This window comes from Astatotilapia calliptera, chromosome 3 (genome assembly GCF_900246225.1).
Source record: "Astatotilapia calliptera chromosome 3, fAstCal1.2, whole genome shotgun sequence".
In the NCBI taxonomy this organism is placed as follows: domain Eukaryota; kingdom Metazoa; phylum Chordata; class Actinopteri; order Cichliformes; family Cichlidae; genus Astatotilapia; species Astatotilapia calliptera.
This window is the reverse complement of record NC_039304.1, coordinates 41548209-41567568: the sequence shown is the minus strand read 5'-3', so window position 1 is coordinate 41567568 and position 19360 is coordinate 41548209. Positions and strand designations below refer to the sequence as shown.

Here is a 19360-nt window from a genome sequence, read left to right as displayed (position 1 = left end):
GAACCTAGAACTTAACATTATGTTCCAAATATAATAAAGAAGATCAGAAAACAAATGAAAATGCAGGGTCACAGACCCAGCCCCTGACATTTATTTTTTATAATTATTTTACTAGTGCAAAGCAGTAATCAAAGCAAAAGGCAGCTATTTTCAAGAATATAAAATATAAAACATTTTTTAAGTTATTTCACACTATTTTGTCCATCCATCCTCTCCTGCTTATCCTAGTCAGAAGATCTGGAGCCTAACCCAGCTGTCTTAGGGTGAGGGGCAGGTTGCCAGTCTGACACATAGACAGAAAACCATTCTTATTCATGTGAAAATATAGAACTACTAATTAACCTAACCCCACTAACTTTTTGACTCTTGGAAATGTGGGAGGAAGCAGGAATACCCAGAGAGAACATAGAAACCACACAGAAAGTCCCTGGCCTGATAGTGGAACTATGCTAATCAACATGCTTCTGTGCTGTCTTTAGTACATACGTGTCCATATGTGTTTATTTGTAGTTTTGATGCCTTCAGTAAGAATCTTCAATGTAAACGTCGTGGAAATAAAGAAAACAACATTAAATAAAAAAAGGTGAGTCCAAAACTTTTACAGGTATTATATACGACAGTAATGCTTCCAAAAAGATCACGTTTTTTTCATCACACTTTGGATCTGACTGTTTAAGTGAATGGAGAACCTTTATTGGTCTTCACAGTCTAGAGCTAAAAAAAATAATGACACATTCAGGTCATGTTATAGCCGTCAAACAGTGGGTTTTGGAGATTTTATGTTTTCCTTAACTGCCTGTACTTGCGGTGTTCCTCAGGGATCTATATTGGGGCCAATTTTATTCTGCGTTTACATGCTTGTTTCCATTCATACACCGATGACATTCAGATTTCTCTTCAACTGAAGAGAAGCTGTTCTGCTCCACTTTTACCTTTCCTTTAGTCTGTTGATGAAGTTAAAGTCTGGATGGCCTCTAACTTCCTTAATGTTTATGAGAACAAAACCGAAGTGATGGTGTTTGAACCAAGTGTAATCCCAGCACATCTCATTTTAATCTACACAGTCTTGAGCCTTTTATTAAGTTGAATGGCAAAAATTTGTGGGCTATATTTGTGGGCTATATTTGACAGCAATTTCACCTTTGAAAAACAGATTAACTCAGATGCTTTTTCAAACCGAGGCTTTTATCCAAGGTGAAATCATTTTTATATTCTAAAAACTTTGAACAGGTGATACATGCTTCCATTACATCCCAGCTGGACTATTGTAACTCCGTATATGTTGGAGGTAGTCAGACCTACCTTGCAAGGCTGCAGTTGGTCCAAAGTGCTACAACTCGTTTTCTGACACGAAATAAAGATGTCAACTTAGTTCCCTGGTGCTTGCCTCTCTTTACTGGCTTCCTTTTTTCACATCCAAATTGATTTCAAAATTTTATTATTGACTTAAACAGCCCTGAATGGACAGGCTTTTGGGTCAGTATTTGACCTCTTGCAACCTTATCCACCCTCTAGATCTCTTAGATCAAATGATAATGATTCTTTGCTTTTAGCCATAGCAGGGTCTAGGCTGGTTTAAAGAGGTGATCAAGGATTTCAACCCCTTACTCATCAGGCTTCTACTGTCAATATTTTCAAATTTCATCTACAAAAAAACCATTTGCATTCACTGACTTTTTAATAGATTATGAGAGTTATTTGGTATTTGGTACTATTATTATAAATGATTTGGTATGAGTTATTTTGTATTTCCGTACAACACTTTGTTCAGTGTTGCTGTTGTAATTAAATGTGCTATATAAATAAAAATGATAACAATAACATTGGCTGTTTTCTTTTATAAGTGCATGTGTGCTCATTTGGAATAAAAGAAGCCACATTATAATGGTTGGATGCTGCTTTTTAATCATGTGTCATGTCATGATCACGTGTGCTATTCTCAAGCATGTGTTGTCTCATTGAGGAATGTATTTACTGATCTTTGGCTCTAAAACTGAAAAAAAATCTACTATTAAACTAATAATTGCACACACATAGATTTAAAGATAAACCTTTTTCAGAGATGTGAAGATGCCCCGCCCACACACATATTAGCTGGACTCAGCCCCCACATTGTAGAGCTGGCAGAGAAAAGCCCTGTGGTTTAAAGCTCCTTTCAGTGCCTCTGAGAGTTAATGTGATAGAAACAGTGAATCCTGGTCTGCTTTAATCCAGCTGTTTCACACTGAACATCAGCTTGGATGAAAATGGAAGTTACTGTGGAGCCTTATTGAGGGGAGGCTTATGAAATGTGAAGAAACATGTTGTGGTGGGCAGGTGAAGCCTCATTAAGCTTGGAGGCTTTACTTCTATTTACACCCAAAAAGATTCAAAGCTTCGAGTCTTTGATCTTTGATCAACTTTGATTAATCAGTCATTTGGGGAATAATGTGGTACATTAGGAATGATTATTAACAGAATCAGGTGCAAGATTGATTTTTTTCACAGGTTTTTCATCCAAAATCATTTTGTCTCTCCTGTGGCAGCCTCAGTGGACTTCTCCTCTGGCTCAGCAGTCCAGCAGCTTTAGGAAATCTAATTTCACCTGGCACTGGTGATGCAGGAATAAACAGATATCTGCCAGTTTCCACACTGTTGGATTTGTTGGAAGTGTCTGATGTGCTGCCAAGTATTTGAGGGGGTCTACTGATCTTCCAAGTGTGGCTCTCTCATATACTTGTGACAGAAAGAAAGATGAAGCATCAGCTCAAACAGAAAAGTAGGATATAAAAAGGGGACATTCTCAGTGGTCAGTCTGCCCAGCAGCATCAAACACAGCTGGACTCCATATTTATGGTCTGCACATGTACAACAACTACTTTTGCATCTATTCTGTTCACAGTCATCTCCATGCTGCTCTTTGTAGACCAGTGGATTGTCAGTGTGTCCAACATGGATCTGATGTTTGGCTCCATGATTTCAGTCTGATTGGGTCATTCATAAAGTATTCTGTCCCAGCTGCTGGAGGACAACATCATCACTTTTCTGAAGAAAAAGCTGAAGAAGATCCAGAAGGTTCTTAGTCCAGATCACCCAGAATCCTTAGAGAGCCAGTGGGGAGATCATGGACCAAAGAGGAGCAGCAGAGAGGCAATTGTGAAGATCACACTAGACTTCCTGAGGAGAATGAAGCAGGAGGAGCTAGCTGACCATCAGTAGAACAGTAAGAGGATTTCTATATACAGTGGCTTGCAAAAGTATTCGGCCCTTTTGAACTTTCCCACATTTTGTCACATTACAGCCACAAACATGAATCAATTTTATTGGAATTCCGCCTGAAAGACCAACACAAAGTGGTGCACACGTGAGAAGTGGGACGGATATCATACATGATTCCAAAGTTTTTACAAATAAATAACTGCAAAGTGGGGTGTGTGTAATTATTCAGCCCCCTTTGGTCTGAGTGCAGTCAGTTGCCCATAGACATTGCCTGATGAGCGCTAATAACTAAATAGAGTGCACCTGTGTGTAATCTAATGTCAGTACAAATACAGCTGCTCTGTGACGCCTCAGAGGTTGTCTAAGAGAATATTGGGAGCAACAACACCACGAAGTCCAAAGAACACACCAGACAGGTCAGGGATAAAGTTACTGAGAAATTTAAAGCAGGCTTAGGCTACAAAAAGATTTCCCAAGCCTTGAACATCCCACAGAGCACTGTTCAAGCCATCATTCAGAAATGGAAGAAGTATGGCACAACTGTAAACCTACCAAGACAAGGCCGTCCACCTAAACTCACAGGCCGAACAAGGAGAGCGCTGATCAGAAATGCAGCCAAGAGGCCCATGGTGACTCTGGACGAGCTGCAGAGATCTACAGCTCAGGTGGGGGAATCTGTCAACAGGACAACTATTAGTCGTGCACTGCACAAAGTTGGCCTTTATGGAAGAGTGGCAAGAAGAAAGCAATTGTTAACAGAAAACCATAAGAAGTCCTGTTTGCAGTTTGCCACAAGACATGTGGGGGACACAGCAAACATGTGGAAGAAGCTGCTCTGATCAGATAAGACCAAAATCGAACTTTTTTGCCAAAATGCAAAATGTGTGCCGGAAAACTAACACTGCACATCACTCTGAACACACCATCCCCACTGTCAGATATGGTGGTGGCAGCATCATGCTCTGGGGGTGCTCCTCTTCAGCAGGGACAGGGAAGCTGGTCAGAGTTGATGGGAAGATGGATGGAGCCAAATACAGGGCAATCTTGGAAGAAAACCTCTTGGAGTCTGCAAAAGACTTGAGACTGGGGCGGAGTTTCAGCTTCCAGCAGGAAAATGACCCTAAACATAAAGCCAGGACAACAATGGGATGGTTTAAAACAAAACATATCCATATGTTAGAATGGCCCAGTCAAAGTCCAGATCTAAATCCAATCGAGAATCTGTGGCAAGATCTGAAAGCTGCTGTTCACAAATGCTGTCCATCTAATCTGACTGAGCTGGAGCTTTTTTGCAAAGAAGAATGGGCAAAGATTTCAGTCTGTAGATGTGCAAAGCTGGTAGAGACAGACCCTAAGAGACTGGCAGCTGTAATTGCAGCAAAAGGTGGTTCTACAAAGTATTGACTCAGGGGGCTGAATAGTTACGCACACCCCACTTTGCAGTTATTTATTTGTAAAAAATGTTTGGAATCATGTATGATTTTCGTTCCACTTCTCACGTGTTCACCACTTTGTGTTGGTCTCTCACGTGGAATTCCAATAAAATTGATTCATGTTTGTGGCTGTAATGTGACAAAATGTGGGAAAGTTCAAGGGGGCCGAATACTTTTGCAAGCCATTGTAAACGTAAGCTGCTGGACAAATGAGCCACGAATATATTAAACACTGAACCAGTATGTATGGAGTTTTTTTTTTTTTTTTTTTAAATTGGAGGAATGAGACTGTTATGAACATTTAGTAAAACATTCAATTCAATTTTATTTATATAGCACCAAATCACAACAACAGTTGCCTCAAGGCGCTTTATATTGTACAAAATAGATACAGAGAAAAACAACAATCATATGACCCCCTATGAGCAAGCAATTTGGCGACAGTGGGAAGGAAAAATTCCCTTTTAACAGGAAGAAACCTTTAACAGGAAAAACTCAATGCATCATGGGAATCCCCCGGCAGCCTACGTCTATTGCAGCATAAGTAAGGGAGGACTAGGTCGAGCCCTAACTATATGCTTTACCAAAAAGGAAAATTTTAAGCTTAATCTTGAAAGTTTGGAACCAGCTTCCAAAGCTGGTTCCACAGAAGAGGGGCCTGAAAACTGAAGGCTCTCCCTCCCATTCTACTATTAAATAGTCTAGGAACATCAAGTACATGAACTGTTGGTGCTTGGGTTTATATTTAATTATTGTTCTTTAGAATTTCCTGCTACCGTTTACCAAGTTGTCATGACTTGTCCGAGGTTTGCTTTATTAAAATCTCCTGCTACAATGTGGGTTGAGCCCGGATTCTTCTTTTGAAATGTACTCAGCACATCATGTAGTTCAGACAGAGCCATACCTGTGTCCGCTTGGAGTGGGATGTAGAGCACCATGGTGATTACCGAAGTGAACTCATAGGGCATGAGGGTGACACTTAATGCTCAGGTTTTTCCAGAAGGGGCAAGCAGCCACTGGAGAGAATAGAAATGCTGTTGGCGTTGCACCACTTTGTGTTTACCATGAAACACATTCCTCCTGATTTTGTTTGACTCTACCATTCTGTCAACGTGAAGCACAGAGAATGAATCCGACAGCTGGTGGGTGTCAGTCATGTCTCGGTGAAGCAAAGAATGTTGCAGTCCCTCATGTCTCGTTGGAAGGTGACTCTTGCTTTTAGGTTATCCAGCTTGTTCTTCAGCAACAGTAGATTAGCCAGCAGGATACTGGGGAATGCTATGTGACGTGCCTGCTGTCTCCGGCTGTTCTGAACACCAGCGCATTTCCCCGGGTGCTTCTTCGTTCTTCACCTCAGGTAAGCAACCTGTCCATTGTTGTTGTCTGCGCCACGGAGTATCTCAGTCAGCCATGATGGGTTGGGTTTAAGCGTCTAAGATTACATGTGCAAACTTGTTACCTGTTACGTTCCCCTGGGGGGTCTAGGCGGGGACCCAAACCCTCGAAACAGTGTCCCATGGGATAGCCAGGGCTTCGAACTATCACGTGTAGAGAACCCAGCAGGCAGCTAGCAGGCTTCACTGAAACACAGACATGATTGTTAGCAAGGGGTGCAGGTCTGAATGGTGGTTTTAAACATGAACTGGAGAAAGGGTCAACCAGCGGCAACTCAGGGTTAGTTGGCCTCGTACACTGATTACGGGGTGCTACCGAGCAATTGTGCTCCAGGTTTAGCCTTTCCGTAGGCCTGGCAAGCTTGTCAGTTTGAGAGCCACGACTGACTTTTCTCAAAACAGGCCCCTTTTGTGTTGAGTGGGCTTTCTGTTTGAGTGCCAGTTTGACACAATTGGCAACCACATGGCCAAGCTTGTGACAGAAAAAACACAGTTTGGGCCTAGGTCCTAACACCATAACTGCATTTTCCTTCTTAGCTGGCCCACTCTTACCTCTCCAGGACGCGCTATGGTGCAGATGGATATCATGTCCTATATCACTTGCTTTATGAGTCAGCTTAAACTCATCTGCCAGGGTGGCAGTTTGCTGTAGAGTTGTAACCCTCTGTTCACTTAAATAAAGGGCCACAGACTTAGGAACAGAGTTTTTAAAATCCTCCACCAGCATAAGCTCACGTATGGACCCCACATCATTAACCTGGCTTGCCGCACACCACCTATCAAAGAGCCTCGCCTTCTCCCTGGCGAAGTCAAGATAGGACTGTCCCTGCGCCAACTCCAACCGTCGAAAATGCTGCCTGTAGGCCTCAGGTACCAGTTCATAGGCTTTGAGGACGGCCCTTTTGATCTTTTCATAAACTAGGCCGTCCTGCCCAGACAGACCAGAACACGCTTCTTGAGCCTTACCTGTCAACCGACACAGCAACATCACCCCCCACACATCTTGAGGCCACTGCAGTGCAGTTGCCAGGCGTTCGAACACACTGAAAAAGCTGTGAACACTGGATTCACAGAAGTCTGGAACCAGGTGAATGTTATTGCTCACAAACGAGCCTCTAGACACCTGTACACTAGCAGCTGTGTCAAACATTTTGGGGATGGTGAAGGGTTAGAAAAACACAACCTAATTAAGACAATTAACAGACAACTACACAATTTACTTTAGCTGACCAACTTACCTCTCGCCACACCCACCTTAACAAAAACAACTAACACAGTTCCTAAACACAACAACCTTGCCCTACCTATCTTCCGGAGCGTGCTGGGCTCGAGGCAACTTTAAAGGCAGAACTTCAGCGACCGGAGCCCTGAATTGCCTACCCCCGACAGAGAATTAATCCCCACCCAGGATTACTCCAAAAATAACAAAGGCAAAATAACAAAAGAGTGCCCGAAGGAGGAACTTAAAAAGCTCAGCTGGACACTCACCTACATTAACTGGGAAGTTATGGATCTCTAAAAGGTGACAAAGCGAGATAATGAAAAAAACCAAATCCAACACAGAACTCCCTTTTCAAATATCCCGGACGAGCCCCCACTTGTTACGTTCCCCTGGGGGGTCTAGGCGGGGAGGGGGAAGTAACAAAAGTGACCGGGTCAGAAAAAGGAGTCAAGAGGCGAAAGTTAAATAAAACAGTTTTATTGAAGTAATTAAACTAAAAGAGACGGACAAGCCGCTATCACCATAAAAGTAACACAAACAAAACTCAGGCGTTGGTCAGTAATGCCAAAATGTCAAAAGGAAAACACAGCTCACTAGCTGTACCCGCACAAATGGCACTCTGGCCCAGAGCTCACCCTGCTCTGGGCTTAAATACCCTTAATTGCTGATGGGAGTCAGCTGTGCCGGAGGGAAAGGTGGCATCTCAGGTAGGAGGTAGTGGGACACGCCCACACAGGCACCCTCAGGAGAGAGAGAGGCCCTGCTAGGGCCGTAACATTACCAATGTTGAGAAGCAATCTGCTGTCGTAAACTAAAAAGCCAGAAGATTTTGGAACATAGAACAAAGCAATAAATAAGTTAACAACTAAAAAGGTGCATAGTCTGTGCGGAGCGGTCGGGAAGGTGTCTGGACGTGGCCGTGCCATCTTGCTAATCCAAGGCTCCCGCAATTGTGTCCTCCTTCTTCCTGGATCTGAAGGACAGGTGGACCCACCCTATCCCAAGATTCATCGCAGCGTGGTGGTGGAACATATACTTGGGTCCAGAGATGGAGCTCTCTCTCTCTGAGACTTTGTGGCTGTTTTAAGATTGAATCTGGCTTCAGTTCAGTCTAATTTAGCAGCTCTGACATCAGAGATTGTAGGAGAGGCACAGCCACACCACAGCTGAGTTTCCCACCCGAAACAGAGCGTTAACATGACCTCTCTGGACTGTGTTGTTCACAAGGTTTGTTCTGGGCTTTTAAGTGGAGGGCTGGAGCTTGTGAGTAATGGAAGCTGCGAGCTGTGTTTGCACATGCTCAGTGTTAAAGGATGTTGGCTGGCTGTGAAAGCTAAATGCTCTCTGGTTAGAAGTAATATCACACATTAGGATAACTGTGCTAGCTCTGTGTCAGAGTACCAGGTCCTCGCTTTGATCACATGACTCTCAGTACACAGCATGATGTGTGCGCTGTAAACAGGAAGCAGAGGAGCAGGTCTGAGGCTGAGACTGAGGTCCAGATGTTTCCACATGTTTCAAGTCTGCTGTGTGTTTGATGATTATTTCAGGTATAGATGATGGAATATGACCAGTCTGATGTGAGTCTGCTTCTCTGACAGCGCCTAACCTCTCTGTGCTGCCCCCTGCTATCATTACTTACCGAGTCCTTGACACACTTACTACCACTTTATTAGGTACAGCTTGCTAACACAGGCTCAGACCTGCTTTGCCTTCAGAGCTGCCTTCAATCTTCATGGCTCAGAATCAGCGAGGTGCAGGAAACATCCCTTAGAGTCATGTGATCAGTGACGTCTTCTTCAGCACTGACAGATAGAAAACTGCCTCCACATAAACAGGATACATAATAATAATAATCAAAGAATGATTTTCAGCTTTTCAGCCCTTTGTCTGGGTGCTAATCCAGCTGTGTGTGTTTGTGATGACAGTAAATAAATGTCAGACTTACAGCTCCTGCTTTACTGCATTAAAGTGATCAGATGACTTCAGCGCTTTGACATGGATGGTAGTGAAAGCAGGAAATGACAAATGTAGCACAGCAGCAGCGTTTAACACGTCTGAGCTGGAAACACAAACTCAGGTGTGGAGTGGAGCTTGTTGATTGTATCTCCGTGTGAAGAAACTGTAAGTTTGCTTTGTTTCCTTCTTTAACAGTTTGACTGCTTGTTTCCGCTCTGTGATGTTTGGACCAAATGTTAAGCTCTTATATCAGGACAAACTTTGATCACTTTTGTGTTTGAAGACAATTCCACATGATTATAGATTATTGACTGATTGAATTCACACATGTTATCAGTCAGTAGGTCTGCACTAAAACATTTGTTATTGTGATAAACAGTTTAAATAGATCTGTGTGAAACTTTAGACTAATCAGACACTGATCATTAATCTGATTGAACATTGTATCCAGTTAAAGGGAAGATCAATCTGATAAAATCAGTTTTTTTGTTAAAAAGTTGTAATTCAGATTTTTACTTAAGTCTCATGAAAAACAAACAAATAAATTAAAAAACAAAACACAAAGTAAAGCAGTTCAGGTTTACTCTGCAGGAGTAAACCTGAACTGGGCTTTGACTCGAGTCATGCATAACATGCAGAAAAATATTTAGATGTAGCAGACATTTCCATGTCTTTGTGTTGTGCTGTTGTCATGTTCACGTTCACGTTCATGTTCACGTTGAATTCTGTGATTTTAATTGCTGGATTTGAGGTTTTTTTTTATTATTCTTGTTTTTATTTTTCAGTTTAAAGGTTTTAATCATCAATAGTAGGTCAGAATGTGGTCTCTTGAGTTTCACTGTGTATTACCCTCCTCTGAGGTTCCAAGCCTTTGAATTAAAAAAAAAAAGCTTCAAACTTTTTTTTCCCCTTTAACCTGTTTTCCGGAATAATACAGATCATCTAATATCAGAGTCCTTATAGAGCACGCACTCGGATAACTCAGTGCGATTTCAGTCTTTTGGAAATGTTAAGTTACGTAAAGATCTGAACTACTTTAACAGGATCAGAGGCTCATGTCTAAAAGATCTAGTCTGAGACCTCCTGATCAGCAGAGATGAAGACCTACAGAGCAGGAAGCAGCCTAATCCAGACTGTAAAAACAGAAGGAACTCACTAAAATATAATTTTAATAGTATGTAGTAAATATGCAGACACACACAAAGCGTGACAAGCTCAAACATGAGGAAGTGTTGGTTTAAAAATTCCTCTGCTGACAGGTAATTATTCTGGCGTCACAGAGACTGATGGAACTGAGAGCAGAACAGCAGGTGTATTTTTTATTATGTATTATTTCCTTTACATAAAATTAATCTGCTGTATGATCTGAATTAAAGTGTAAAACAAAGAAATTCCTGTTGTGTTTTGATGTTATATATATCTATTAGCTAACATCTTGTTATTGTTTCTGCTTCACAAAGATCAGGTGAACCGCAAACTGAAACTTTGATGCATTCAGTTACTAGTTTTTCCAGTTTAAACTTTCACGGAAGATTGTTTCTTTTGTATTATGCTAGCTAAAGACACGCAACATCATTCACAGCATTTTTGTTTATCACGAACATGATGTAAGACAAAGCAGAGAGCTAATAATGACTTAAATGGGTGCCTCAAGACCCACTTCCTCTATTCTCTGTCGTCATATTATAAATATTATTGGGATCACTATAATATTTTATACCTTATACCTTACCTGGTCTGTGTGCCAACTTTCTACTGGTTAACTAGCCACGGGAGACCGCCTTGGTGGATGAGGTGGTATCTTCAAGCAGTAGATTCTGTTTGTAGAGACAAAGTAAAAGCAGCCATCAGAAGAGAGTTGGGTTAGAGAGAAAGAGGAGAATTCAAATGGCTTTCAGAAAGATGATGAACTGAAAGAAATTAAGTAAATGATAGACATTATTATTTTGAACTTTGAATCACATAAAGTTATTCCAGTCATTAAATTCACCATAAATATATGCTAAATATAATCCTCAGTTACAAAAATCTAACAATAACAGAAGTTAATGAGACTGTATTTACACAATAAACGAAAAGCTATATTGCTCAACTAGAACTGACAGCCAGAGAGAATGAAAGGCTGTAAAAGTTAAGTTAGGTACAGTGGCATCAAACCATCTGCACAGACAGCATGATAACACAGAGCTAGCCAAGAACACAGAGTGACGTTAAAGCTGCGTCTCTGCAGACCCCAGCACAGCAGCCAGAGCCTGAATTTCAACTGATGAGCAGTCACACTGCAGCCCTTGTTTTTACTTGTTCTTACTTGTTCATGTTTTTACAGTATAAACACGAAAATTTTCGTCTTTGCTTTGTGTTGATAGCTTTTGTCTTCATACCCTAAGAAAAAGATGGTATGTGTTCTAAATAGGTTATGCATTTGTGTTAGTGTGTGGAACTGTAGTTTATAGGCTTATATTGTTAAAATGGTAGCTATTAGACAGTTTCAGGTCATTTTATGGAGACATGAGAAAATAATTTAACACACAAACACACACACACAGTTGCAGATGCATTTGTATGAAGGAATAGCTGATAGTGGAGCTGTTGTATAGATGTAGCATGAACTTGATTAAAAAAATTGTGCTTCTCATTAAAAACACTGCATCACAAATGTTGAATCTGCTTCAATAGAAGGTAATTATGACAATGATTACGAAATAATTACAAAATAATTATTACAAAATAACTACTACTACTAATAATAACTACTACTACTAACTCCTGTTAATAAACAGATGTGATTTAAGTAAAAGCACAGATGTCTCTGCGTCCACAGTGTTTGATCCTAGCTGTCCGTCTGACATACTTATGTCTAAATGTGTCCCCATTGGTGACAATCAATTACATCTTTAACTCTGCAACCTCCAGGTTTATGGGGAGAAGGAAAGCCGTACTGAACAAAGAGCTATGAGGAGCGTCTTATTATCAGTAAATTATTGTGTGTTCAGTTCTCTGCAAACTCAGGAGGAATAATTAGTTTGAAACTTTTAACTCTGCTGATCTTATTGGAATCATGGATCGGCTGAAATGTTTGAAAATGTTTGTAATACGTGTTGAATTCAATGACTCATTGGTTGAACTGGCTGCGTATTACTGGACTGAAGCCTCCAGTCATAGTGAATCAGTTTGTGTCAGTGAATGCATCGTGTGTGTCATGCTTCCATCTAGTGGACTGATAGTAGAGCAGCTGATGGCAGCTTCCTCTGCCTCACACTGCTGTCTGACTGCATTCAGCTGACACTGAGATGAAGCAGGAAAGCAGCAGCTGATATTTGGACAGCACACATGATGGAAAGCAGGGTTTCAGTTGATGTGCACATGAATGATTTGTGTTTCCTCTGCAGGTAGAAAGTGTGTGTGAGCTGAGCAGCATGGATCAGTGTGAGGACAGAGAGGAGGGAGCCCCTCCCTCTAAAAGCACTCTGTGTGGGGAACATGAGAGCCAGACCAAAGCTCAGAGGTGAGATGACCATCTCTAACTGTCCATGACTCTTCTCCATGTCACAGCTCAGCACTCACATCACTGCTCCATCATTATTCACAGGAACCAGCCTGGACCTCTATCCAGGAGGTTGTCTTTAAAGAGTGACGCTTCTAAAGGAGATAAGGCTAATTTTAAAGCCCAGCAGACATCTGATCAAAAAAGGTGAGCTGTTAGTAACATGAACTTTTTGAGAGCTTATTTAATATTATTTAATATTATTTAATGTTTATTATTATGTTAATGTTTAAATTATTTAACTATATAATTTAATTATGTAATGTTGTTGGATATAAAGTGCAGTTCAAACATCTCATTCCCTGGGATTTTTTTTCTCATGTGTAAGGAAACATGAGGTTCACCTTAAACAGTTTCCCTGTGTAAATATAATTGGGCAAGATACGAATCCACATTCAATTGGATTATAAATGTATGTAAATAACAGAGAGAAAGCACTGGCATAGAGAGAGCATAGACAAAAGTGCATGTGTTAATGAGGCAAGGTGGGTAAAGTGTTGAATGCCCAGAGTAGAAAAGTGCTGTATAAGAATCAGTCCATTTACCATGTAAGGTGGCACTGATAATAATTTCAGTAATATTGCTGACAGTTTGATGGTAGGAACTGTTATTACATACAATTTAGTAAAGCAAGCCACCTAATCAAACAATCTAAGGCCCCATCCATATTACTACAGTACCTGTTGGATTGTGTTTGAATATGAGATACGTGGACATCTACCAATTGGCTGAGACCTGGCTTATCGAAGAACAAGAAGTGGCTACAGCTGTTCAAAATCCCACAAGACTGGCCGACATGATCGACGATGGGCAGGGCTGTGAGCACTGTTTTTATTTATTTATTTATTTATTTATTTATTTATTTTTTTAAACACAATATGGATAAGATCTTCGAGAAGGTCATGGCTCTGCTGAATGGATAACGTCTTGAAGAAGAACAGCCGGAACTGAGAGACCTGGTGACCAGTGACATACATTAGACCAGCTGCAATTTGTTCCCACTAACCAAAGCAGCTACCATCTTCATCTCATGTGGCGCCCCTGGCGCCAGCTAGATGCTTAAGGCAAAAGCTGAACATGGAACACACACGCACACATACGCATATACACTGACACAGAACTATACTCACCATTTTTGTTCTTTTTTTCTCCTCGTCTTTCCTCATATTGTGCATTTTCCATTGTTGTTTGGTTCCGGGTCGCTGCTCGTGTGGCTGACGGGCCAGCTATCTAGCCTGACCTGTCTCCCCAATGTGATGTTTGTGTATTGTCGGTAAGGTCTGTCTCTTAATTGCCGACTCGAAGATAAATAAAGTCTTCTGAATCTGAATCAGGTGCTACACAAGTTAGAGCACTGCTGCGATCTTCACTAAATAGATAAAACCAAATTTAAAAAGAACCATGTCACTATTTTAAAATATTGGCTGAAAGTCTTTCTCATGTTGTAATCATCATTCTCAAAAGTAATTTTTTTATTTTAGTCTGAGTCTTGTAGGATGTGTTAGGATTAGGGATGGGTACCGGTGTCCGGTGCCATCATGGCACTGGTTCTGACATAAACGGTAGTAACCAGACCGAAAAGCAGCGCACATTTCGATGCTTTATTTCGGTGCTTTTTTTTCCTGAGCTGTGATACACTTCTAGCCAATCATTTTACGTTTCCGAGGATAGTAGGCGGGGCCAGGTACGTACGTTCTTTTAGAGCAGAGCTACAGATTAAAAATGCCCAAGACGAAGCGGTCAAAAGTCTGGCTGTACTTCACAGCAAAAGATGCAAACTCAGCAGCAACAAGTGCTTTAAGGTGATACTGTGATACTGTCAAAGGAGGTAACACCTCGAATCCGATGAAACACCTGGCGACCCATAACGTTTTTTTTTTTAAAAGCCGAGAAATGCGCCGTATTTGATAGCTTGCTGTGAGACCTCACACCGAGCACATCTACTGCTGGTGGGTTGCCTGTTATCGGACCCGGATTTAGCAACATCCCCCAAAAACCCGAAGAGGAGAGTCCTGGCCCCTAGCCCTGCCAGTGTAGCAGAAATGATGAGGATGATGATGGCAGCAGCAGCCGTTCTTCTCTGCGCGAGTAGCTTAATGTTGTTCGTGTGTAATTTACGTTGAGTAGGCTAACCACGTTATTACATAAATGCATGTAAGGTGAACTAGCAAACATCATCATAGCCACATGCGGCTGTCTTCTTGTTTGATGGCAGATACTCCCTTCACCCTGGCCAAAAAAGGCTAAAATGACCAAAGAAAAAGAGGGAAACAGTTAAACATGAGAGGTTTTTGGACAAAGTTTGTGTTTTTTCCATTGGTTAAGCACTGCTTCCAGCTAAGAGTGATACCATATATGCCCCATAGCTGCAGAAAAGGCTAACATTGTTATCTTTTTACAAAAAACCAGCTGAACATGAGAGGATTTTGGACCAATTTTGTGTTCTCCATTCTTTAAGCACCGGTTTGAGCACTGGCACCGTTTCAAAAGTACCGATTTGGCACCGGTATCAGATAAAACCTAAACGATACCCATCCTTAGTTAGGATAAACTGATAACAGGTCTGAGCTGTTGCTCACAGTTGGATTCAAGTAACTGGTGCAGAGGGGAGGAACTAGAACTAAAACATGTGCTTATGCTACTTTGGGTGCCAGAAGATGAATACATGTCAAGCACTGAAGAGCAGAAACTGTAAAAACACTGATGAAATTAAGAGTAAAACAAAAATGTTTGATGCCAAACACCAGAAGTTAAAAGTGTTAGGTAAACATTGACTAATTGACTAACTGATTAATTCTTCCTAAATCCCATCTGAAGTTTTCCTGACAGCAAGTTGTGAGAGCTTATATATATATATATATGTATATATATATGTGTATATATATATATATATATATATATATATATATATATATATATATATATATATATATATATATATACCTACCATATTTCCCGGACTACAAAGCGCACCTGAATATTAGCCGCACAAGCTAAAATCAGGGGAAAATCCTGTTTTGTACATACATTAGCCGCGCCTGACTAAAAGCCGCAGGTGTTTCAATGTTGACTTATCATATGTAAGAGAATATGCACAAAGCGAATTGTCAGGAAAGAGATGGCTGTTTGGAGACACACCCCTTTTATTAATATTTTGAAAAACAAGTTACGGGTACATATTTGCATAACTTTTTATGCAAAGTACAAGTAGCGGTAATTACAAGTACGAAACATGTACTGTGCTTCATAAATGAGTAACAAATGTAGTACATAACAATAACCTACAGTACACCAGAAAAATAGATTCAGACTACCTTTTAGGCTCAGGTGCAGTGACACGGCTTTAACAAGAAGAAAAGTCAGTCATTCACCATCTTTCTCTTCTTCCTGCCACTAAAACCACCAAAGTCCTCTTCTCCAGTGTCGGAAACGAACAGGCTCAGGATGGCTTCGTCATCCACTCTCAGCTTCTTTCCTTCGTTGTCACTTTCAAAACCAAAGAAATCCTCGTTGTCAGTGTCAGAGTCGAACACCCTCTGAAGGGCCGTGGCGGTGTCCTCCTCTCCATCATGCAGCAGTCCAGTCCTTCGAAATCTGTTGGTGATCGTGGATGTTTTCACACTTTTCCACACTGTCAGATTCCACCGGTGGAGTTGAGCATAACTTGCTTTTCGCAAGTTTATCGCCGCTCGTCATCCACGCCTCCCGCTGAATGCGTAGCGCTACTTTGAAGTTTGTTTTTCGCGCTACTTGTCCGGCACTATGTTTCCTGGCGGATGGACATGTGATCAACATACCACTCTTGAACCCCGATACTGTGTGTCTGATCACATGCCCTTCCGCCAGGCAACGTAGTGCCGTACAACGGCGGAACAAACAAAACAAATCGTCTTACGATATGACAAAAATCATGGACAATCCATAGAAAAGCCGCACCTGACTAAAAGCCGCAGGGTTCAAAGCTTGTGCAAAAAGTAGCGACTTATAGCCCGACAATTACAGTATATATATATATATATATATATATATATATATATATATATATATATATATATATATATATATTAGGGGTGCAACGATACACAAAATTCACGGTTCGGTTCGGTTCGATACTTTGGTGTCACGGTTTGATATTTTTTCGATACAAAAAATGTTCATGCCTTTTTAATTTGGCATTTATTAAAATTATAAATATATATTTTAACTCAAAAGTACAGTTTTTAAATTTAACCCTAACCCTTGTGCGTGTTTTTTATTTTGACAGCGAATGCGCACCTGCGGACCACTTATGTGCAGCCCTGGTTATTTAGCTCGTCATATTGCAGCCACAGAAATTATTTTGTCCATGAAACCATAAAGCTGCACTTTCTTTTTGCCTTATAGTCTGATTTGTCATAACTTCTCCGTTTTGTGGTAAGCTTTTCTTTGGCTGTCACTTCTTCACCCTGACCTGTCTTATTTGGCTCAGCAGAACTAAAATATATATCCTGCTGCGTTTACACACGTACTCACATAACGCTCAGCGATTCTCTGCGCGATCAACCTCTCACATGTTTAAGCTGCGGGAGATTTCACTTGTCATGTTTGCATAGTAAGCTAACGATTAATAAGACGATGTCAGAGGAATTGGTGCGCAAATTATCATCACTCACAGATCAGTGCTGTCGCTCTCTATACACAGTTCGCACGATTGCAAAGTGAAAGCAAAAAACAAGCGCAAATTCAAACGCGATTTCAATATGTCACATATTGACAGTGGCTCACCGATGCCAATGACATAATTACCCAGCTACTTTTCTGAAAGAATGCAAAAGCACTGACATATATTTTCCTTCCTACAATAGCCCGACGGGCAGGGCAGAGATAGATTTTGGTAGCCGACTAAAAAAAATCGATAGCTCCAGGACGTCGGGCTAGCATATTGCAAGCCCTGTATCTGATTGAGGAATCACTCATCTTTGGAAAAGAGAGTTTATTACAGAGAAATGTCTCTTTCCAAAATAAAAGCTATACTATCCGCTTCTTCTGGGCTATATTCTCAGCAGCATAAGGAGAATCATGTGCTAACAGCTGTCTAAATGACTCGGCTAAAGTTAGTAGCATGCTTGTTGTTTTGGTCTTTGCACTAGAATGATGTCGGCGTAAATGTGCAGTCATATTCGTTGTGTTCCCACTAGTGCTTTCAGGTTAATCTCGTTGAAATGACCTTAACACCACAACACGGCAAATCTCCGTTAATGAGCTACCGCCGATCGCCCCGTGCGTGGGGCTAGACGGCCAACACGTTAATGAGCTAACTGCGCTAACACACTAGTTCCCACCCATGTAATTGAGCATTGCATGGCACATCCAACATACTGTTTTACTTTAGTCCATGACTCGCTTACCTTCAGGGTCATACGTCACATGAAAACCAAAATAATTCCAAACGCCAGATCTGAATGAGGGTGGGGGAGGTCCAAGGAGAGCTTAACTTCTGTCTCGCTAGCTTGCCCTGCGCTCTTCCTTCTGACTATGCTGTCTGTGTTGAGCGCTCAGTGGATCTGCGCTCGACAGTGCAGCCTAGGCGGAGTAGTCGAACGCAGATTCACTGAGCGCTCAACACAGACAGCATCGTCAGAAGGAAAGTTGATAAAATAAATTACAAATGTTGTATTGTTCGATACATATGCGTACCGAACCGAAAGCACTGTATCGAACGGTTCAATATCGATACGAATATCGTTGCACCCCTAATATATATATATATATATATATATATATATATATATATATATATATATATATATATATATATATATATATATATATATATATTAGTGCTGGTGCAGCATAGTTTGTACAGTGTAGATGACTCCTTAGAGTAATTTGTCCAGTTCTTAGAGAGCTAAGGAAAACAAAAGACTTTCATCATATGTGCAGTTCTGGCCCAGCTCTGGAGATAATTCACAAGTTACACTTGTTCAGTGGTGAAGACAGTAGTTCAGAGAGGCAATAGAAAGTGCCTTTGTAACTACAGAGTCAGAGGAATTCCTTAATTCTTTAAAACATGTTAAACCTGTACATTTAAATTCCTTCTCACATTAGGACCATTAATAGTCCTGCATAATGTAAATGACTGTTTACCTCTGGGTGGTGCTCTGTTCCTACACTGCCAACGCTAATTTGGAGTTTCCCTCTGCTCATGCTCAGCCAAACCACTTTCTCTTTGGAATGATGAAGGTATTAAGTCTTCTTCAACTTATGTGACTCCAAATTAAAAACACATTTTTCTTCCCTAACAGGATTGACGGTAGACCTGCTGGACCTGAACCTGTACCCGAACCCAGCTGTGTGTCCTTAAAGAGTGACTGGTCTAATCCACGTGACACTGATTTTAAATTCCAGCCTCTGTCTGCTGCAGAGAGGTGAGCTGTTAGTAACATGAACTCTTTGATTTAACTGCTTGATGTTGTTGGACATAAACTCCAATGCAAACACATTTCCTCAGTCCTATTTACACTAATTATTGCAAGATAATAAAAAAATTGTACAGTATAATGCAGGAAGATGTTAAGGTTCAAAATTGAGGAAGGAGAGTACAAACCACCCATGGTCCAGAAGGTCTTGG

At 41.0% G+C, this 19360-nt stretch overlaps 1 protein-coding gene and 1 pseudogene across 1 annotated transcript in view; one reads left to right on the top strand and one right to left on the bottom strand.

The window, feature by feature from the left end:
• The window catches only part of LOC113019578 (protein NLRC3-like), a 576297-nt pseudogene that overhangs the window by 332075 nt on the left and 224862 nt on the right, over positions 1–19360 (bottom strand).
• The window catches only part of LOC113019581 (NACHT, LRR and PYD domains-containing protein 12-like), a 54323-nt gene continuing 47585 nt past the window's right edge, over positions 12623–19360 (top strand). Inside the window, exons 1-3 of the mRNA XM_026163355.1 lie at positions 12623–12711; positions 12796–12897; positions 19035–19157. Coding sequence (XP_026019140.1) covers positions 12623–12711; positions 12796–12897; positions 19035–19157 — 314 coding nt within the window. The remainder of the gene's footprint in view (positions 12712–12795; positions 12898–19034; positions 19158–19360) is intronic.